Consider the following 24,188-nt stretch of genomic DNA (forward strand, 5'->3'; position numbering starts at 1 on the left):
AGCATGATGCAGTTAAGCAGATTATTCTTTCAGGAGAATAATAGTACCTTGAACTGCGACAAAATCAAATTAGCGATTTGAACTAAGTAAAAGTTTATCTAGAAATGAAGCCTTGCCGTCTAGTAGGAATCTCTCAATTAAATTTGTGACGAGACAGGTAAACTGAAATGGGTGGATAACTTTCAATGCTATCTTTTGGTCCACGCTTATATCGTGGCTTTAGAATTGATGTTTATAAGTGCGATAAGCTGTCTCTTAAAATTCCTTAAGCACGAAGAGCACAATCCATGACAATGTGTCCGGATTCTGCGGCAGCGAAAACAAAGATATGCTGTGAATACCTGCTAGTTTCTGCCTTTGAAACCGGCGACTGTTGCAGCGAGCCCGTATAGTCTTCGCTTTGAATAGAGGGGACTACATAGACTTTTATCATTAGTTGTTATTCGCTGATTCGTCCCGGGTTACTGACAAACCAAATGTTGATGAACAAGTTGAGCAGTTTATAGAGCTTGTAATGAACAGCATGCGTAAATTAAGATCGCAATATAACCTAAATATCGTAAATATCTCCACTGGTTTTTCCCCTGAACATATAAGTGCACTAAAGCATAAAGATCGCGCGCACAAGAAGGCTGAATGTTTTCTATTCAGCAAGTGGACGGAAGAGTTCAGCTTTTTTTGAGCTCTCTATATACGCCTATATAAATGGCACCATAGTTTATATATTACAATATAAGAAAAAAGTCTTACTGACAGGCCAACTGAGTTTTGGAAGTATGTACGCAAATGGTCCAGCAAAAGTGGGAAGTCCTTCAGGCTGCTGGACTCGGACGGAGTCGAAGTGCATATCGACTGTTTTGCCACGCATTTTGTACAACATCCCAAGGCAGTTAGGACATGTAGTGGTGTATCGCTGGATAAAAAGCTTATCTGCTGATGCATTAAGCGCTTAAAACCATCCTTATCGTGTGGACTAGATGACATCCCTTCCGTCATACTGAAATCTTGTGGTAATATATTTGCCCCAGTACTGACTACAATATTTAACAGCATGTCTGAACGCTTCTACATTTCCGAGCATGTGGAAAACTGCACGTGTTTTCCCAGTATTTCAATTGGGCTGCAAAACTCTACTTTCTACTGTGTGCCCCATCGAAGATCTTTGAGCTGGCTCTTCACAACATATTGTATGTTAGCGTGAAAAATTCATTTATTCCTAATCAACACGTGTTTCTCCCTGGTCGCTCAACTACCATGTTTCTCATTATAGTTTTACGACGCAAATCGGCCCACCTATCTCTCAGAGAGAGCAGATTGACGCAGTCTACTGTGACCTGAGCAAGGCTTTTGACGTAGTCAGCCACTCATTGTTTTTGGTTAAACTTGCAAACACTGATGTTCACTCGTCTGGTGTGAATCTCTTGCACAGCTATCTGCTTAATAGATTGCTATGTTGCCGTAAATGGCCAAACGTATCCCTTGTACAAAGTTACTTGTCGGGACCTTCAAGATTCGGTATTAGGCCTACTCTTATTTTAATTTACGTTCACAATATTTCTTTCGCAATTCTTTATTGTTCTCTTTTTTGTATGCTGATGACATTAGGATATTTAAGAAAGTTACTTCTGTTAACGACTGTCGCTTGCTGCAGTGAGATTTCTGTTTTTTCTCCGTATAGTGTGATAACAACAACTTTTGTCTGAATACCTCAAAGACTAAAAACTTGAGTATATCTCGCGAAAAATCTATCGTGTCATTTACATACTTGTTATTGCTATGTTCTTATGTAACTTATATTAATTAAGTGATCTTGGTGTTCTTATTCATAGCATGCTTAATGTTTCTGCTCACACTAAATGAGCTGCCATGTATGCTTGGCCTTCGTTCTTTCGGTTGCATTTGTAGAATCTCTCAAGAATTCAGTTCTTCTACAGCCTTCCACAAATCGCACACCGCAGCATGTCTTCCTCAACTTAAATATGCATCTGTTATCTGGAATGGCATTGCTAATTATGGTAGTGACGCTATTGGGCGAGTCCACAAAAAATTACAAGCATTTGCAATCATCGTTTTGCCAGAAAGAACTCTGGATATCGTTCACTTCCAGATTATTATCATTGCTATTCCTTCACTGCCGCCTAAATCGCGCTGACCCATTCTTTCTTTACAAACTAGTCCACGGTGTGCTATCCTTCTCTTTACTTCTCAGTTGTGTCGATTTTCAGATTTCGCGTAAGTTCACTTGAAAGAATCGACCATTTCATGTACTTCTCAGCTTGTTTCAACACTCAACTGTTCACCGATTTAGAATACAAAGTCTCTATAAAGTTGAGTTTCTTGATTGTGACGTTTTGCACAGTCCACTCTTAACGTTTTCATTTCAGCTCTATAGTGTCTTAACATAGCATTTCACAATGTACCGATTCTTTCCTTTCCGTCCTTCAGGAAGGTTTCGACATAGCTGTGCATATTCGCCTTTATTTTTCACTTCCTTGCTATGGCTATAGTCTTGTATTTTTATTCTTCCCACTTTGCGCAGATTTCTTTTTTCGGTGTATTTTCACTCTTTATTTGACTTTTCTAAAGAGTGTCTGTATTGCATTGTCTATTTGTATTCTCTTATTTCTATTTATTTTTTATTGCTTGTTCGTGTGTTTTTTTGCGTGCGCCTGCACTACGACCTCATGGTTGTTTCAAGGCACGTTTAATAAATTATTATTATTATTATTATTATTATTATTATTATTATTATTATTATTATTATTATTATTATTATTATTATTATTATTATTATTATTATTATTATTATTATTATTATTATTATTATTATTATTATTGCTAATACGAACCTCCCTGTCTTTTCTAAACATGGGCTTTGTGAATACGGCGCCATACGTCACAAGCACGTCACTGAGAGTTGCCAGCATAAGCAACATGATCCTAATGTGACTTCACAGGAACTTTAAGCACATGAATCTTTACTACAAGAAAGTAGCACAGATACAACTTCATGATTCTCTCGTAAATCTGTTCCATTTTATTGTGTTATTAATGCCCCGAACTTCGCTTCGCCAAAGTCATCAGTGAAATTGACAATACGTCGGCAGCGTATGAGAACAAATAAGAGAAATTCGTTGAAGGAAAGTAACTAAATAAATGAAATCAATGCGGTAGCAGTCCTAACGTACGGGGCTGTTTTTCAATTGATTCCTGACCCGCAACAGTGGTCTAGTGGCTCAGGCACTCGGCTGCTGACCCGCCGATCACGGGATCCAATCCTGGCCACGGCGGCCACATTTTCGATGCAGGCGAAATTGCTTGAGACCCGTATGCTTATATTTAGGTGCAGGTTGAAGAATTCCTGAAGCAAGACTGATAGTTGGGCTAGTGGGTGATACATTATGGGTGGTAAAAGCACACAAACTCACCGGACAAAGAGAAAGGACACAAACAAGCGCTGACTCTCACCTTAAAATTTATTGAAATATACAAGTTATCTGAACACATAAGATAAACATACAGAACAAGCTCAGAGGGGCCAGCGAGGGAGTGGAGCTTTACATGAAACAAAAGAAATCCTAATCAGTTGCATTTTTGTTTGAATTATTTTGTCGCGCCTGCGCAGTTTCCCGCCACGTAAAATTGTTATTGAAGTCGACAAGGTCACTCGCTGGCCCCTCTGCACATGTTCTGTATGTTTATCTTATGTGTTCAGATAATTTGTACATTTTAATAAGTTGAGAGTCAGTGCTCGTTTGTGTCCCTTCTCTTCGTCCCGTGAGTTTGTGTGCTGTTACCGCCCAGGAAAAACTTCTCGTGGTCAAAATTTCCACATCTTTCCACGACGGCGTCTCTCATAATCATATGGTGGTTGTTGGACTTCGCCGAAAACCTCGCCGCGCTACAGACGTAGCAATGACCACAGCTGCGCACCATTCGTCTTTGCGGTGCCTCATAACCATACGACGTGACGCCAAGCCGCGCTTGCTCTGAGATACTCTACTGTCAAGCCGACGGAGGAGCCGCCATGCCTGACTACCACTGCAGCTGGGGTGACATGACACCAAGCCGCGCATGTGCCACGTTGCAGCTGTGTGGACATGACGCCATGATTAAAATTGGTATCCCTTAGCAACCGTTTATGTCACAAAATAAAATAAAAACCGCGGCGTCTCTCACAATCATATGGTGGTTGTGGGACTTCGCCGAAAACCTCGCCGCGCTAGAGAAGTAGCAATTACCACAGCTGCGCACCAACCGTCTTTGCGGTGCCTCATAACCATACCACGTGACGCCAAGCCATGCTTGCTCTGAGATACTCTACTGTCAAGCCGACGGAGGAGCCGCCGTGCCTGACTACCACTGCAACTGGGGTAACATGACACCAAGCCGCGCATGTGCCGCGTTGCAGCTGGGTGTAGATGACGCCAAGATTCAAATTGGTATCCTTTAGCAACCGTTTATGTCACAAAATAAAATAAAAACCGCGGCGTCTCTCACAATCATATGGTGGTTGTGGGACTTCGCCGAAAACCTCGCCGCGCTACAGACGTAGCAATGACCACAGCTGCGCACCAACCGTCTTTGCGGTGCCTCATAACCATACCACGTGACGCCAAGCCGCGCTTGCTCTGAGATACTCTACTGTCAAGCCGACGGAGGAGCCGCCGTGCCTGACTACCACTGCAGCTGGGGTGACATGACACCAAGCCGCGCATGTGCCGCGTTGCAGCTGGGTGTAGATGACGCCAAGATTAAAATTGGTATCCCTTAGCAACCGTTTATGTCACAAAATAAAATAAAAACCGCGGCGTCTCTCACAATCATATGGTGGTTGTGGGACTTCGCCGAAAACCTCGCCGCGCTAGAGAAGTAGCAATTACCACAGCTGCGCACCAACCGTCTTTGCGGTGCCTCATAACCATACGACGTGACGCCAAGCCGCGCTTGCTCTGAGATACTCTACTGTCAAGCCGACGGAGGAGCCGCCGTGCCTGACTACCACTGCAGCTGGGGTGATATGACACCAAGCCGCGCATGTGCCGCGTTGCAGCTGGGTGTAGATGACGCCAAGATTCAAATTGGTATCCTTTAGCAACCGTTTATGTCACAAAATAAAATAAAAACCGCGGCGTCTCTCACAATCATATGGTGGTTGTGGGACTTCGCCGAAAACCTCGCCGCGCTAGAGAAGTAGCAATTACCACAGCTGCGCACCAACCGTCTTTGCGGTGCCTCATAACCATACGACGTGACGCCAAGCCGCGCTTGCTCTGAGATACTCTACTGTCAAGCCGACGGAGGAGCCGCCGTGCCTGACTACCACTGCAACTGGGGTAACATGACACCAAGCCGCGCATGTGCCGCGTTGCAGCTGGGTGTAGATGACGCCAAGATTCAAATTGGTATCCTTTAGCAACCGTTTATGTCACAAAATAAAATAAAAACCGCGGCGTCTCTCACAATCATATGGTGGTTGTGGGACTTCGCCGAAAACCTCGCCGCGCTAGAGAAGTAGCAATTACCACAGCTGCGCACCAACCGTCTTTGCGGTGCCTCATAACCATACGACGTGACGCCAAGCCGCGCTTGCTCTGAGATACTCTACTGTCAAGCCGACGGAGGAGCCGCCGTGCCTGACTACCACTGCAGCTGGGGTGACATGACACCAAGCCGCGCATGTGCCGCGTTGCAGCTGGGTGTAGATGACGCCAAGATTCAAATTGGTATCCTTTAGCAACCGTTTATGTCACAAAATAAAATAAAAACCGCGGCGTCTCTCACAATCATATGGTGGTTGTGGGACTTCGCCGAAAACCTCGCCGCGCTACAGACGTAGCAATGACCACAGCTGCGCACCAACCGTCTTTGCGGTGCCTCATAACCATACCACGTGACGCCAAGCCGCGCTTGCTCTGAGATACTCTACTGTCAAGCCGACGGAGGAGCCGCCGTGCCTGACTACCACTGCAGCTGGGGTGACATGACACCAAGCCGCGCATGTGCCGCGTTGCAGCTGTGTGTAGATGACGCCAAGATTAAAATTGGTATCCCTTAGCAACCGTTTATGTCACAAAATAAAATAAAAACCGCGGCGTCTCTCACAATCATATGGTGGTTGTGGGACTTCGCCGAAAACCTCGCCGCGCTAGAGAAGTAGCAATTACCACAGCTGCGCACCAACCGTCTTTGCGGTGCCTCATAACCATACCACGTGACGCCAAGCCGCGCTTGCTCTGAGATACTCTACTGTCAAGCCGACGGAGGAGCCGCCGTGCCTGACTACCACTGCAGCTGGGGTGACATGACACCAAGCCGCGCATGTGCCGCGTTGCAGCTGGGTGTAGATGACGCCAAGATTCAAATTGGTATCCTTTAGCAACCGTTTATGTCACAAAATAAAATAAAAACCGCGGCGTCTCTCACAATCATATGGTGGTTGTGGGACTTCGCCGAAAACCTCGCCGCGCTACAGACGTAGCAATGAACACAGCTGCGCACCAACCGTCTTTTCGGTGCCTCATAACCATACCACGTGACGCCAAGCCGCGCTTGCTCTGAGATACTCTACTGTCAAGCCGACGGAGGAGCCGCCGTGCCTGACTACCACTGCAGCTGGGGTGACATGACACCAAGCCGCGCATGTGCCGCGTTGCAGCTGTGTGTAGATGACGCCAAGATTAAAATTGGTATCCCTTAGCAACCGTTTATGTCACAAAATAAAATAAAAACCGCGGCGTCTCTCACAATCATATGGTGGTTGTGGGACTTCGCCGAAAACCTCGCCGCGCTACAGACGTAGCAATGACCACAGCTGCGCACCAACCGTCTTTGCGGTGCCTCATAACCATACCACGTGACGCCAAGCCGCGCTTGCTCTGAGATACTCTACTGTCAAGCCGACGGAGGAGCCGCCGTGCCTGACTACCACTGCAGCTGGGGTGACATGACACCAAGCCGCGCATGTGCCGCGTTGCAGCTGGGTGTAGATGACGCCAAGATTAAAATTGGTATCCCTTAGCAACCGTTTATGTCACAAAATAAAATAAAAACCGCGGCGTCTCTCACAATCATATGGTGGTTGTGGGACTTCGCCGAAAACCTCGCCGCGCTAGAGAAGTAGCAATTACCACAGCTGCGCACCAACCGTCTTTGCGGTGCCTCATAACCATACGACGTGACGCCAAGCCGCGCTTGCTCTGAGATACTCTACTGTCAAGCCGACGGAGGAGCCGCCGTGCCTGACTACCACTGCAGCTGGGGTGATATGACACCAAGCCGCGCATGTGCCACGTTGCAGCTGTGTGTAGATGACGCCAAGATTAAAATTGGTATCCCTTAGCAACCGTTTGTGTCCCAAAATAAAATAATACAAAGAAGCTTTTACCGGCTGTGCGCAAGACTTGAAAAAAGTGAAGTTCATCGATCCAATGACCTTAACAAGCTCAAAAAAAGAAACCTAGCATAAACCAAGCTCAGATCTAACATCAGGCGATTTTGAGCCTAGAAATAGTTTAAGCATGGTAATAACAAAAGCAATGTTTGAGGCTAATATCAGCCAACTTCTAACTTTGCATCAGCAGAGTTTGAATCTTTAGCTCCAAGAAATTCTATTGAATTGACAAGCTTCACTGTTTCAAGCATCGCGTGGCTAGCGCAAGCTTCTTCTCCTTTTTTCCAAGGCTTTCTTTTATTTAGCACCTTGTTCTGCTCTTATGATGTCATGGTTATGTTTGTCGCATGTTCGTGGGAAGCTCTCTTTCTTACATGCGTTAGAAATATGCGATTGCATTTACTGTTTTTTTTTACTCTAGCGCTCGTGAACATTGGTATGCAAAATTTGACAGCAACACTGCCGGTCTATGAATGTGTTGGGTCATATATTTACTGTGTTGCATGGCCCCTTACTCCATCCCTGCACTGTTACTGCGTAATCTAGTTATCCCATTGTGCAAGTGCATATGGCGTCCTCAGCCGTGAATCTGCAATGCAAATTTTTCATCGCTTTGAATTCAAATCAGCCCTTTTCGGTTGGTTATGGTATTATGCAGTTGAATATTGACAGACTGAACTATGTTACTGCGTTTCTTTTTATACTACAGGGAGTTGCACGGAGCTGGACAATGTATAGTTTTCTGTTGTCCAGAACTTGGTCTCTTGCCCTCGTTTATCGTCGAATGCGTCAGAGTAGTAAATGGCATAATTTTTTTGTGCTTTACAGACAGTGCGAGCAAACGTGCATAATATGAGCTGCTTCAAAAAAGAAAAAAAAACAGATGTTTTCTTCTTGCAAAGACACAGGCGCAAAAGGGACACCTGTGAAGAAAACGGCGATTTCGCAATGTCTCAAGATCAACCTGCGAATGACGTCCCTACGTGCAGATACAGGTTTCTACTACTCATGAAAATTTCTCTGAAACTTGGTTAGGAAGATCCCAGGATTTCTGGAGTGGTGAAACGGAATAAACGGACGATTTACCTTTACACCATATGGGGAAGCCGACGATGCGAGTAAAACCAACATTGTTTTTTATTCATTGTAGCAGATTTGTGCAAAAATATTCAACACCTTGATTAATTTGTCTATTGCTAATAGTTATTATAAACTTATTATAATGTAATATATTATAATGTCACATGGGCTCTGTCACATGGGCTGTAGGTGCAGAGTACTACCCTAAGTAAACACAAGGAGGTTTTAGGACGTTAAACCCCACATATCAATCGATAAGGTAAACATTAAATGTACTACTCACTTTACAGCTTAATTCAAACGAAGCCAAGGAAGCATGCTTCATTGGATTTGCTTGGACATAACCCTCCTCCAACGCTGCGCCCATCTTATTGGCAGCACAACTTACACTAGAAAAAAAATTTTACAGCCTCCTCAAAAGAAAATTATCAACAGCTCGCTCTATGGATCAGAGTGGAAGGCACTCTCTTCGAAGTGGCTCGCATTGGCAAAGAGTACCATGTCGACTGATACTTGTGAAGATAGAGCAGCAAAAACAGCTTCAAAAGTGGCTATATTTCGACTACGTATACTGTACGTGAGACTGAGTTAAACCACTGAGCTAGCGGGTTAAGCGTCCATCTTTCTCTCCTGATCACTCTTCTCCTCTGCTGAGCATCGGACCAAATCGCACTAAGACTGAGATCCTGACATCACCTAGAGTGAATACAGCCTCGCAGTTTGTTCGTACATTTCCAGAATAACAACGGCCTCCTTACCTTTACGAAGAGGGTAGCGCATATATTCAACTTCTAATCCCCCTGGTCCTGAAGGGTAAATCACCCTGTAAAGAGAGAAAACACAGACATTACAATTCACGGACTTCTTTTTCGCATGCTATAGGATTACAATGGAATTGTAGATAGATACGAAGAGAAAAAGGTAAACTGTCAAGCAACATTGCGTGAATTACATTGACTAGAGCAGACAAAGCAGAACGGTGGTTAAGGTGGAAATGTATCAAATATCACACGTGCATGTGCACTCACTCACTACCACTCGCTGACTCTCTTTTTCACTCACTCACTCCTTGTCTCAATACCTTTTTTATACATGCACACTGACTGACTTCTTAACTTCAAACATGTAAACCTTTGCATTTTAACAGTATTGCGCAAGCGCCGAGTGATGGATATCATAGAATCTTGGTTAGACTTGGTAAGAGAAGACAGAACAATTTCTGGGTGGATGAAACGTTACTGCGGAGCACATCAGAAAAACTGTAGCGTATGCGCATGCGTATCTACTTGGCACATGCAAGCGTCTTTGACTCATGGCTTTGAGAATTCATCCAGTAAAGTAGTTCGTAAGAAAGGAAAAATAGAGGAAGAGTGAGTAACACCGCGGGAAGTGAATCTGCCTAGCATAGCCGAAGACACGAGCTCTTGGCTGCGCAGAGCGTGTGTGCGCATTATCGGTAGAACTCGTAACTTTTCAACAATATTAGACGCCACCATACCTCACGCTCCGCGCTTGCGCGATACAGTAAAATAATTGAAAGGTGTACACACACAAACGCAAACATAGACAAACACTCTCACTCAATCGTTACTTCATTCACAACCAAGAGTATACGCATTCTCAACTTTGTATCTGCTACGGCTGACCCCTCGCCTTCTTGTAAAGTACCATCGTCAACACCACCACATAACAATACTGGACCATGCGAAGCGTGAGATTGCAGTGTATGCACTATACAACACGTCTCTCACGACCGCTTATATGTTATCGCCACCGAACACTTTCAAAACAACGCCGGTAGTCCTTATCAGTCACTAATTAGGCGGCATCACTGAAGAACTTGAATCGAACGTGTGCCACTTCCTTCTTAAACTTTAGTACAATCTCCTCGAGGAAGCGTAACGTCAACAGTACGGGTGATCTTGCATGCTTCAATGGACATTAGCCCACCGAATGCTAGCATTTTTCTTTCGAGAAACTTCAGAATATTTGTGCTGTTTATGCTCGACATCACCAATATTTCGGCGGCATTTATACAACGTCGACCCTGCATGATCGCTTTGTGCACATTCACCCGAACGACCTTGCTCATCCCGCTCTACTAAAAGCCAACTAAAACCTCATTAAGCGCTTTCATCACAGTGTTGAGGTGAGCAATACACTCTCTCAAGAGCTAGAAAGTGTCAGTGGCGTTTTCGTTCCGTGAATCTGGACATGTGAGACAGAGTAAGAGCATGCATGTTTGGGTTGTGCATTCACCGTCCCTTATTTATTTGTTTCAATATTTATTTATAACTTTGAAACTCACCTAAAGTGAAATTATATTACTTTTATTACTGCAATGCGTTGCTATAGTTACGTAACTATTGGGCAACCACATGTATTTGCTAAGTTTCCACCGCACATTCAAATTCGTGATTTGCCCCTGCTTCCTGCCTTTAAACCTCTTCGCCAGTAGGGGCGCACTACGCTAGAGTAAGAGTTTGCTAACAATTCCAGGATTACCAGCATTGTCTTTTAGATCATGTAACTAAAAATAATATTTATTTTAAACACGCAACACGCTTCCGCTGAGTTCGAGGTTGTTGGAAAATACATTGTATGTTGTTTACAACAATAGGAACTCCACAAGACTGTGCTCTACAGGAAAGAGGTTTCTGATTCCGTGACACATTGTGGCAGTTGGCTTCGTTGTAGTAGGCAATGTCCAGATTGTACGTATGCTCCTACTTACTGAGTTGAAGTTTCTGGTAGGCTCATGTATTTACAGTTGTTATAGCTTGTTGCGGTTGCACCGTGTACACGTATTTTCCTAAGAATAAGGCAATACGAAAGGCTCGCTACATAGGATGAAGTGGAATAAAAGTTATCAAATTGTAAGAAATCCGAAACAACATCAAATACCATGAGCAATAACTTATCAATATGGAGTAGCCGACGTAATATGGACCTCAACCTTTCCCAAGCAAAACAGTGTGAAACGAACAGAACAGATCAATTACCATGACAAACGTAATTGTTTTGTTTCACAAAAAAACTTAGATTTAATGCGGAATATGATGCTATGGCAAAGCCCCGTGGTTGGAGGCAATAAATTGTGATTTCCTGCACGGCACGGCAGTTTACAGAAATCAATCTTCTCGTTCTGCATTCTTATTCATTAGTCAAAATAATTTTTTTTCTGGGACCAGGCGCTAGTGTGCAGAGCTAGGTGAGCCGGTGACCTTGTTAATACAAAAGATGAATGCAGCACTGCGTAGGAAAATGAATAAAATAGTTCCCGGTGCAAATTTAAAAGGTTAAGATTGCTCTCCACTTTTGCGACAGGAAGTGGCTAGTAAGGGTGTATCCACACAACGGGCGGCTCGGTGGAAATGTCTTGCGCCGAATGTGGTTCCGCCACCCATCTGACTTCGAAGCGCATCCGGACAGCGGACGAACCGAGTAAATGAACGTGGTGCAGAAAGAGACATGGTGTGATCATCTGAAGCGAGCGCTGCCCGCTTAGACCCTTGAAGCCCTTGGTCGCACGTTGTGCGACCTGTTAGTCCCCAACGGACACTTGGATTCGCTTTAGGCTTGTGTTCAAACAGTCGGACGGCAAATCATTCATGACGATTTGCCACCATGTTCGTGAGCCGTACTCATTAGCTAGGAGGTGTCAACTGAGCGAGTGCCTCTGTTGGCGGAACATGGCATCAGAGCTTTGCAGTAATTCGAGTGGTAACAAGCCTAAGAGGCTGTATAGTGTGCGAAGTTTTGCTTGTATCTTATTTCTTTAAGTGACGAACTGTATAAGAGTTTTTAAATTGTTTTTGTATTGTCATGCATTGTTTTTGTGTAAAGATGCAATGTGAAATAAAGGCTGTTTTTTGGAATTAAATGATGAATAGCACTTGCTTCCTGCACAAAGATGTTGGCAAAAGGACTATACCGCTCAACAAAATTCAGGAGGAAAAATGTTGCGTCGTCACATAAGCTCATAGTTTGAAGTCGTGTAGGTAAAGGGAACTCAGCAAAATACCATTGAAAAAGCCCCAACAAAACAAAAAAAAAGGTCATGCCCGCTGCCGAATCCTTGTGACATTGTCAGCGGAACGAGCAAAAAAAATATCTCCTCTTTTTGCCAGAGCTATAATAGAACCCTCAGGTAAATCCCTTGAGTTAGACCACCGAAAACCACATTCGAAAATGAGTTTCGTATTTCGCACCAACGAAGTCCTCAGATGCGGCACGGACAGCCCAAATCCGCGACGCGTATTAGCGCGAGGCGCCGTCCACCACGGTCAAGATGGATTTATTCCGTCGTTTGGATACCCACGAGACGACTAATATACCTTCACCATTAGAGTCGATTAATGCTACTGCAGACCATCACAGCACCTGACCCCCTGTGTACCAACTTGGCTTGTGATTGTTGCTACAGCCAATTATCTGTAAGGCTTAAAAAGGGTTGCAGTGCATTGCAGTTAGGTGAGCTCTTTCTGAATGTTTTGATGAGGTAATGATGTTTCAGACGGAACTAGCACAAATGCGCATTTTTTGTTGTGACTGTTGGCCAAAGAAGCTCATGGCGTGCAAATGAATCATCATGTTTCATGTAAAAATCTGCTCAAATAAATAATAACCCACTGTACTTGCCTGACGGCCTCACCGTATAGTCTTACTGATGGTTCACCCTTCGGCACTGTCCAGCGCTTTCGCACAGACAGGTTACGTCATTTCCGGTGAAATATGGTGTGTCATTTCACGTAATACTTCTCAGCTTAATAATTGTTGGTGGCTTAACGTTCCAAAACAACCGTACGATTACGAGAGACGTCGTCGTGGAGGACTCCGGGAGTTCTGACCACCTGCGGTTTTTGAACGTCATGGGCCTCAAGAATTTTCGGCTCCTTCAAAAATGCGGCCGCTGTGGCCCGGAAATTTTCTGGGCTATATTAAGTGGTGATATTCTGTGGAGTTATGCTGGAAAGCTTTCTATAATGGTGCACCTGCGAACTCGCGCAGCCGTCACATAAGCGGATGGTGTGGAAAGCATGGTAAAATTAGCACACTTATCGCTTACTTCACTGAAGGATTGGCCATTTCGTTTAGGAGTAGCCCTTTATGACCCGGTGCTAAAACTATTCTAACATTTCTCAAAAGGGGGGGGGGTGGTATTATGTCACGACACGTCTTTATTATGTGCGGGTCATCACTAGCAAAAAGTGCCGCGCAATGAGACAAAGAATGTGTAGTTATAACAGCCGATATAGTACCTTCGTTTGCCTTTCGTAAGGCGAGGACCACTGTTAGAAACTCGGCCACAAAAACGGGTATGAAAGCAGGTAATCGGAAGGAATGGGACCAATTTATGATGGGGCTGAATATACCAACACATGACTTTTCGTCTCACTGTGATGCATATGTAGCAATAATTACGCTTGCTTTGACGCTCTGCAAGCGTTCTTGCAATATACTTCGAGTGTGATGGGGGAGGAACTTTGCATCATTAGGAGAAATGTCGTCAAATTTGATATTTACATGGTATGAACTTTCGCTAGTTGGTGTTATCTCACAGATATATACATCAGCGGGTCAAGGAAACGTTGTACAAATGTAATTGGTGGGGTGTAAAATCTTCCCCATATAACAGTGAAAAATGATTCCGGAGTGGTTATAGATACTGCCTCCGATAGCTCTATGGGTGATTCGTAAATACGAAACCTACACGAGAGAGAAGGAACTATCGATTCTAGGTATAAAACACAGTTAGAAACCGTTTTAGGAAGGCCAAGGCATAAGCACAATGATTCTCTTTCTAAAATAATTAAATGCCAGATTCGGTAGGCTGGAGCACCAGAGAAAAGCACGGAACTGAAGTCCAAAATATGATGAACGTACATTCGATACATTATTATTATTGTGTCTCTTCTCATGCCTATTCGGTAGTTGCTTATCCTAGGCAACATGCCGACGGCTCGTGCGCCTTTTGAAGCTATGTATTCGCTGTGCTGTCGCCAGTTAAAAATTCCATTGTAAATTACCCCAAGGTATTTATTAGATTCCACTTGCGGTATGTCTTCACACTGGGAACATAATGAGATGTTCCCGGGGTATTTCAAGGGGAAGACACGAATGGCACATTTACTCGGATTCAGTAAAAAGTGATTGTCATCAAGCCAGTTTTCCAGGGTGTTAAAATAAGACTGAAGACGGTCTTATAAGGTCTGACTGGTGTCTGTCGTTGCAAAGAAGGCGATATTGTCTGCACAAACATAAGTTCTTTTTCGTGGTTACGCGGAATTGTACTCACTAACACATTAAATAAAACCGCGGACAGCACTCTACATTGCGGTAATCCTCTCGTTTGTGTGGGAATAGTCGATAAAAAGCCGCGTCTCTCATAATCATAAGGTGGTTTTGGGACGTTAAACCCCACATATCTATCGATGAAAAGCCGCCTTTAAAACAGTAAACTTTCAATGTACAGGAACAATTTTTGAATCCGCGTTACTGTAGACGCTGGAAAATACAGTGAGTCCAATCTATCTATCAGAATACCATGGTCTACTGTATCGAATGCTTTAGCGACATCCAAAGTTGCTAGAGCGGCATGTTTGTTGTACTGTCGTGCTAATTGTATACAACTTTCTAAATCAAAATGAGCATTTAAAATTGAACACCCAGCCCTTAACCCGATTTTACAGGGGCCTAAGATTGGCCTGTCGTCAATTTCACCAGATTTGACGTCAAGGCTATTGGCTTTATGTTGTCTAATATGTACCATCCGTCTTGTTTCTTCAGCAACAGTATGATTTTAGGTACTTTCCATTTCAGTGGTATCCATGAGTTATTCAACGAATAATTCACAATATTTAAAAGAACATTCAGCGATTCTTGAAGTAAGACAGTTAACATGAAATTCGTAATCCCATCTGGCCCAGGGGCTGTCGTTGGTGCAGATATCACAGTTTGAGTCAATTCAGATAAAGAAACTTCTGTAAATTCATGCCAAGATACCTGCGTTGTGTGATTAGCCGAGAGGTTTGTACTAAAGCGACGTTCTAAACCTTTGGTTATCTCCTCCAGCGAGCCGCTAATTTCTTGCTGCGGCAAGATACACGATTCTAATGTTAAAGGTGTTGGTACTACTTTTCTTGACTGCATATATGCAAACAAAGCGCCTTTTTTGTCTGATTTGAAAATAAAATCAAAATGTTGACTGTCATATTGTTCTTTCGCGCGGTTAAAAGTGCGTTAAATATCCCGGCAAAAACTGATAGTCTTTCAAATTTGCTGGGCATTGATTATGGAGAAGCTTCTTACAAACGGCTCTCCGTCTTCTGCGATTGCGTGTACATTCACTATTCAACCAACGAGAGGAGGGTCATTAACGCAATGGGATAGCGAACATTTTTCCGGCATCTTTCTACTATAGAGTCAATCGATGTTAGATGCGATTTTCTGACCCCTCTCATTCTGAAGTTTGGCAATGACCGAACGCAGATAGGTTTGTGATTTCTGATGGTTAATATACGGCCTGTTATAAAAGAATCTGACGTTTGGTGAAAAAAAAACTGGCATAACTGGAGTGTTGGGAACCTAAACCCCCTCAAAGTAGTCCCCTTGGAACTTGACACACCTCTCCCAGGGTGCTGCTATTGTTGGCAGCATTCTGAGAAGGCCTCTTTCCAAATGAAGTTTAGCTCAGTGGTCGTTGCAGCCATAATGTTCTCCCTTGTCTGAAATCGCTCTCGATTTCTTCTTGAATTTGGGAAATAACCATAAGTCACAAAGGGGCATATTCCGAGAGTAAGAAGCCTGTTGAACTACAAGAGTCCGACTTTTCGCCAAACAAAGTCTGAACGAAGGCTGAGGAATATGCAGGGGCATTGTCGTGATGAATTTTGCAGTTTCCTGTTGAGCAAAAGTCTGGTCTCTTGCGCCACACAGCATCACGCAGGCGACGGAGGAGATCTCTGTAGCACTCTTTGGTGATTGTCTGACCTTGTGGTGCGTACTCGTAGTGTACCACACCGCGGGAGTCAAAGAAAGCACTCAGCATCACTTTGACATTGCGGCGCACTTGGCAGGCCTTCTTGGGTGTTGATGACGTGAAATTCTTCCACTGTGACAACTGGGATTTGGTTTCTGGGTCGTATCTGTACACCCAAGACTCGTCACCAGTGATAACGGTGTTCATGAAATTAGGGTCACTGCTCGTGAAATCCAGCATGTACTGTGAGAATTCAACACGAAGTAGCTGTTGCTCCCCTGTGAGCCGTTTCGGTACGAATTTTGCCGAAACTCTTTTCATGACCTAACTTCTTTGATCTTAATGGAATGCGCAGAAAAATTGCTCTTGCCCACCTCTTCCGCCATTTTCAGGATAGTCACACAACGCTCCCGCATCACCACAGCGATCACTTTGGCAATGACCTGGCCATTCAGCATGTTGAGGGCCGACCGGGACGTGGCTTGCTCTCCGCTGATCTGCAGCCGTCTTTAAACCAGTTCTACCACTTCTTAATCCATGTGCGGCTCATGGCGTCGTCATCGAAAGCCATCCTAATCATCCCAATGGTTTCCGCTTGGCTGTCGACCTGTTTCTGGCAAAATTTGGTGCAATAGCGCTGCGCCAGCTGCTCCGTCATTTTCCTTGCAATGAGAAACCAACGAGAGCACTGCGCACAGCCTCATTCAAACACTGCATTCTAGCGACTGTCGCTGTTTGCAAGTGGTGAAAAATTCACGCTTGTGCACGAAGGTTCAAGGTCGGCGGATACAAGCGAGCCTGTCTCAAATCTATCAGGTGCTTGCAAAAATAAGGTCGGATACTTTTCTAACACGCCTCTACAATTATGGTTGCTGGTCAAAAGTTGTTATTGGACATGCAATGTCAAAAACTACCATAAGGTGATTGCTGTTAGTTGCAGAGTCAACAACGGACCATGACAAAACATAAATTACACTCGTACAAATCTTCAAATCTATCACTGACAGAGTCTGACCTCGAACAAATGTTGCGTGCTCTTTATTAATACGTGACAAATTTTGTCAGTGATCCAATTCCACAACCATCTACCACACAGGTCTGTATTTATCCCCCAAGACAAATGATGAGAATGAAATTCAAATGTGAGCACCGTTTCTTTTTGAGAGGCTGCCAAAACACTGTTAAGGTGACTCAAAATTTGTACACATTAGTGCAAATGATAATTTACGATACAAACAGGCTGTTACCCTGGAAGGTACAGATCTAATGCTATAACTTAACAATCAGGGTTTGTCATCCTGAAAGCAATGTTCGCCCTATGACATAGTTTACTTGATACGAGTATCATTAAACCACCGCCACGTCTTTGATAATATAAGTGAAAAAAATGAAATCCTCTAAAATAAAGTTTTACAGCGAGAGCTATTATTATATCGCAACTCGGGTCTCGTGCATCACTGTAGTTGTCCACCGCCTCCGCTGGTGTCCGTAATCACATCGGCGAAAGCAGAAAAAGAAAAGCTAATACCATTGACTCAGTAGAACTCGAACCCGGGTCCGCTGGGTGCCAGCCCAGTTTTCTACCACTCAGCCACAACGCTGCTTTTTTTTTCTTTAATGAATGACATTATCACCAGTAAAGTACACAGAACATACTTCATCTGAAGTCAGGCAAACACACACAAGCGTCAAGAACGGGAAACCACTGCGCAACGGGGTCAAAAGTCTCGACAACACTGCGCACTTGAGCAGCTGCTTCTCGGAAGACAGATCTCGTCGACCGTGATGGCTCGGCGTGTCTATCGATCATACGGCTTTTCCATAATGAATAAAGTCCTTACAACATAAACAGGTCGCAAGGAGTACTATCAGTCAGACTCTTTTTGAACGGAAGGAACCTAATACCATGGGCTGTGATTGGAAGTTCTGCATGTGACATTACGGCAAACTTGCCTTAAGCAGGCTTTGTGTCGGGAAACCAATCACGTTAATACGACTTATAAAGCGTTTTAAAATATCGAAAGAACAACCAGTCGTCGCACAAGGTCAATCGCAATACAAGTGGGTCGTCCAATGTTTCAATCCATTAAAAAGCTTGTTTTTGTTCAGCTAATAACTGTGGCGCATACCCACTTCAGGCATAATTGCTCATCGTCGTCAGCTACTGCATGAACAATTGGCACAACATTTCTCGCAATAGTTTAGCGGATACCATGATTCTCAGAAGAATCACGAAGCATGGCATATAGCGAATGCCAGCCTACTACCCTTACATTTTTTATTAATGCCGTAGTGCGCATCAAGTAAGCGTGCTTGAAGCAGTTACCCAATTATTGTATAGAAAAGGCTCTGAAAGGCCGCTCTTCTATAGTTTTGGCTGTGACTGTGCTGCGCCTTCCGTGCAGGCCTGTCGTTTTTACCAGGTGTATGCCAAGTTTCTTGGAGAATATAATACCACGTTTAAGTTGGTTAAGAAAGATAATTTAAGTTGGTTAAGGCTGAGAATGTAGAACGGCAGTTCCACTGAAGTACCCTTTGATGACCAATGGCGCTGCACCTGACTCCTCCTTTTTGGTATCTTTTCTTGCAAGTAACAACTCAATATTTTTTGTTTTTTACTTTAGGTCCACATATATAGGCGATCATGTACGTTTATGAGCTCGGATTTAAATTTCCATATTTGTAGCTTCACTTATGCTTGACTGAGGCGTATAATGGTCTGACTCACCTGTGAAACAAGCTGCTTAGCCTCATTTACACATTCAGATAGTTTGTCCAGCACCTCTCGATGTAGTTGCGTGGCGTCAATGGTGATATCTGATTATTGGAGAACTGTAGGAGCCTGAGGCAACACTCCTTGCGTCATCTGAGTTGAAATGAGTAGCGTTAAACAGGCATTTAGGTTAAATATTATTTATTCATCGCCTTAGCCATTGCCTTTTCAAACGCAGATTCAATGGCATGTGATATGTTGAGTCTATACTGGAAATATTTTGTGCTGCTGCACCAGAATATCCCAAGACCCGGTATTTAACCATCTTAATAGCCTCCCTGCGTGATCAGCGGTGGAGGTCTATAATCTTCAAGATTAGTATTTACTGAGAGTGAGCACCACATTCACAATGATCTGCAGAGTGATCCCCTCTACAAAAGCAGCACTTTTCTGATGTTGCAGGGCATTCGCTTAAGGAATGGCTTTCGCAGCTGGCGCGGCAACGAAGCTTTGATTTGCATCCTCCCGCCCTGTGGCAGAATCTCCAGCAGCTTTTACATTGAGCTGAACTTGAAGCGAGGGGCTTGACACGAAATATCAGCGGCCATAGCCTTATTTGTGACAGGAAACTTGTGCCCACAAATGTAGCGATGACAGATTCGGCTGGTATCCTCTCGTTATTAATCAGGCGATTGCAACGGTAAACAGAAATTTTGCCTGCTCCGGAAAGCCTGTCTAGGGTCTCCTCTAGACTCAATTCAGAAAAGACGCCCCTTTTGAGGCCTTTAGTACACGCAAAGTGAGGCGAAATAATAGCACTCACCGGGGCTCGCGCGAAATATTTAGCAGAACCTGCACACAAGTGTGGTAAGGTGACCTACATACTACACCACCTCGTCCGAAAAGGCGCACGTCGGTGGTATCTGAAAGTAGTTTGATGTGGCTTTCAGTTCCTTCTGGACAAACAGGAGGTTCGTGAGGCTGATGATACCTCCATTTGTAGACACTAGTGTGACAGTAATGTTGCTCACCCCACTGCAGAGGAATGACTCTAATGGAAATTCATTAGGTGACAATGACGCCGATCAGGCGAACCACGCCTGGCCAGGAGGATTGGCTGGAATCAGCACTAGGGTAAATTCGAAAGCAAATAATCTACTTGAGGCTATAAGGCAAGGAATCAAAGCTTAGAGGACTCAATACTTGGCCAACAACACCGCAGTGGTCGAAGAACATGACAGGGACTCGAGGACCTCCAGCCAGGCTGGTGTTCCAAAGATGCGATCGTTTCGATCAGCAAAGCACGCGCTTTCTACGCTTTCTCTGAGTCTCTTTGCAATAGATAGGAGAGATGGCCATAAGATTGGCACACACTTCAACGGAGTGCTGGCTAACCACTTCTGCAGCCTTTAACTCCATGTTTTGTCCAAAAAATACTCACACAAATTTACATTCCAAACACTACGATATATTTATGGGAAACATCGTAGGAGAGGACTCCGGAAATTCACACCAGCTGGTTCTTTGTGACGTGCACATAAATCTAAGTACATGATCCTCCAGCAGCTGTCGCGGCCGGGTATCAATCCCTCGATCTTCGGGTCCGTAGTAATGCCATGGGCAAATTATATTGATAATGAAACTTGGAATAAAAAGTGTCGAAAATCTATTGCCATAAGCATAAATTCCCAGCGACAATTGAAGCGCGTCTAGGTGAGGGACCAAAAAACCAGAACCAAAAACCTATATATAATTTTTTTATATAGCCGTTAATTTCATATATATCGAAGTTAACTATAAATTTAGTTTGCGATTTATTGGACGGTTGGCTCAATGGTTGACTGACTAATTTTTTCGTCGAGTCTCACAAATGTGGGGTGTATCCCAGAAATAGGCTATAAGGGCTTGTGTTTAGTTATGCGCACTGCCGGGTCAAAAAGGCATCACTCACTTTCGCTTGGTGGTCTAGTGCGTATTCCATAGCTTATTTATTTGCAAGTGTACTGTTCACTGGCGTCACATTTGAGAGCCGAACAAGCTTACAGAATGTGTAGATAGCCGCTCCTGTGGCTGCTGACTGCTTTCGCTGGTACACGCCCATGTACCCACGCCTTTCGTTACAGTGAATGCGATGCGCTAAGCAACGAAAAGTTGTACTCCAAGGTTGCTAAAGTGATATCCTCAATGCTGCTGTCTTGATTCAGTAGTTTTCTACGATTGGACAACATGGGTTTTAGAATTATCGTGCTAATGTGCTGCTGAACAGTTGCATTATCTACTAAGTTTTTGTGTATACTGCAAGTTAACTATTTGGCTAATAAAACAACCTTGCTTCCTGAGTCTTGTTGGTCTTTTTTTCTCTCGTGCAAGCGATTTTTCACCCATAAAGACGCAATAGGATTGAATATCACGTATTTATTAAAAGGCATGCAAAAGGTCGACACTAAGAAGAAATTTTATTTCGCCCCATATAGGGTAAATGCACCACGTCGCTACCGCTTGCGGTTGTGACATCGTACTTTATTTTTATTTTTTGTTTGCTGTTAGTTGTGCCCTTCATGCATAGATGGTGATGGTGGCAACAAGCTGCCGAATACTAGATGCACGGGCTTCTATGGAAGTTACGCTACCAGTTTCCTTGGTAATGCCTCGTAACTACTAGACCACCGCAGCGAGTCTTGTTCTTTCATGTGCACTGACAAAATCAGCTGCATTGATCAAACACTGATTCTCTGTATGCCTGACGTGAAGAGAAGAATTTCTATCATTATAACTTTACTATTGTTCTTTTTCTAGGGGCGAAGCTCTTTAAGGTCGAGGCTTGTTTCTTGGCGTTAGCAAGCGACGTAGCCACCGCCGACGATGACGATGATGCTGATGACGATGAAGATCACGACGATGATGATCACGCACAACAACTGGCTTGTGCAGTAGATGACGTCTTGATATGCTTTACGATGCATTTTCTAAGATTGGAAACAACCAAAAACCACCAGGGAAACGCGCCCAGACCTCGTCTTTGCCAACTTCAGAATAGATCTGATACCACAAAGCACTAATAATGAAGGCAAAACAAAATTCACAACTCAACACAACATACCAGTTGTGACCAATAGCCACGCCGTGATGGTGTAATGGTTAAGGTACTCGGCTACTTACCCGCAGGTCGCGGGATCGAATCCCGGCTGCGGTGGCTGAACTTCCGACGGAGGCGGAAAGGCTGTAGGCCCGTGTGCTAAGATTTGGGTACACGCTAAAGAACCCCATGTGGTTAAAATTTCCGGCGCCCTCTACTACGACGTCTCTCATAATCATATGGTGGTTTTGGGACGTTCAACCCCACATATCAATTATCAGTTGGGACAAATAAACATTGTATTTAACTGTACACCACTTGGCACACATTCACATGCGTGAGTGGTCAATGTGACGAGTGATTTGTAGTAACACCGAATGATACCACTGCTTCACCCACTCATCATGATTAACTTCGTGGATATGCCGTGATTTTTTCTGTCTCTCCAGCCGGTAAGTAAACGCAGTGTTGCGATAATAATAAAGCATGCTGACCCCACGTCAGTTAGATTCTGACTGATGGTGTTTTACAAACAGATTAAGTCAAATGCTTCCTACTACATACGTGACGCAAAAAAATGAAAGAAATAAAATACAGGTGTAAGCTTAAGCAGCAGCTATAAGCCGGATAATAGCTGCAAAAACGAATATAACAGCGGGGAATTAAGCGCGCAACGCTCAATGTTGACGTATACATAAACACGTTCGAGGCATCGCACCGAGAAAAGTTCAATAAATGACATATCCAGGAAGTTACCTCTCATCTCACCCTGTCACATTTATGGATATAAGTTTTATTTGATAGAGGAAAAAGAAACAACAAAAGAAATAAACTTCTAGTGAAGAAAAGAAACATGAAGGCTCAACGAAAGCGCTTGTCCTCCGAAGTAGAAGCACGTAAGCATGCAGCGAATGACCGCACGATGTCTTTTCCTAAAAAAACGGCGTGACCATGATGGCTAACGATAACATGAGTATGCACTTTAGCCGTACTAGTTGTTCAGATAAGAGTAAGAGCACAAAAAAACTTATATTTCATTCTTTCTTCTGGCTTTGTGTTTATTGTAAACTAATATGTGCGTTTCTCAAGAAAAGAGTACTAGTTCGGTAATGAGGTAAAAGAAATAGAATGGCAACATAAAAATGTGAAAAAGGACGCCTCATAAAATGAATGAGGAACAAAAGAAAAAAAGAGAAAGGAGCATACAATAGCAGAGAAAGTAACATAGGGATCAGAGGTGAGACAAGAAATTACAGAGTCGAGAACTCCCGACCACACCAATTTAACGGTGTGTAAAGAGTATATGACAATTTTAATGTCATCGCTTCCTCCCGGTAATTGAAACAAAGAAGAAGAAAAGTAGATCCTATGAAGCACGATCTGCGCCAATATCTCCTCACATCTTGTCAATTTAAAAAAAGGGGGGGGGGGGGTAAGGAACAGAGGCGGCAGAAGCGGAAAACTATAGTAAGATGGAAGGTGCACTTAAGAGTGCGCACGTATAGCCCAGTGACGAAAATGACTTCACTCATGGAACAAATGCGCGCCCGCTATTCTTATGATGACAGCAATTTCTGCTGAGTGCGTGAGATGACAGAGACATATAGGGAGGCGTTGCATGAAAATTCTCTGCCGCCTCTCTCCGCATTCATGTTCGTTGCTACCCTATACTATACATATGTGTATTTAAGCTTGTCTAATATTCCTCTACTTATACTTATTCAAATGCACAAGCACCTCAGCTTCGTTTTCCCAACTCTAACTAATTAATATTCCTGGTGCGATAGTGCGTCACCTAAACTTAACAATATAAGGTAGTCCGTTGCTTTTTTTGTTTTTTTTTCTTTTTGCGAAAGTTGGTGAAACGAAAAAACTGAATGTACGTTAGCTACATTCGCGTATTTCAGCCACTTCTCTAAAGTGGCCGCCGCGAGAAAGCGGTTTC

The 24,188-nt window shown here is 43.8% G+C and overlaps 1 protein-coding gene across 2 annotated transcripts in view; it reads right to left on the reverse strand.

Moving 5' to 3' along the window:
- The window catches only part of LOC119176906 (uncharacterized), a 566,139-nt gene that overhangs the window by 235,963 nt on the left and 305,988 nt on the right, over positions 1-24,188 (reverse strand). For both annotated transcript variants that reach the window (XM_075878066.1, XM_075878065.1), the window contains one exon: positions 9,232-9,296. In XM_075878066.1, coding sequence (XP_075734181.1) covers positions 9,232-9,296 — 65 coding nt within the window. The remainder of the gene's footprint in view (positions 1-9,231; positions 9,297-24,188) is intronic.

The sequence above is a fragment of the Rhipicephalus microplus genome, chromosome X (assembly GCF_043290135.1).
Source record: "Rhipicephalus microplus isolate Deutch F79 chromosome X, USDA_Rmic, whole genome shotgun sequence".
Lineage (NCBI taxonomy): Eukaryota > Metazoa > Arthropoda > Arachnida > Ixodida > Ixodidae > Rhipicephalus > Rhipicephalus microplus.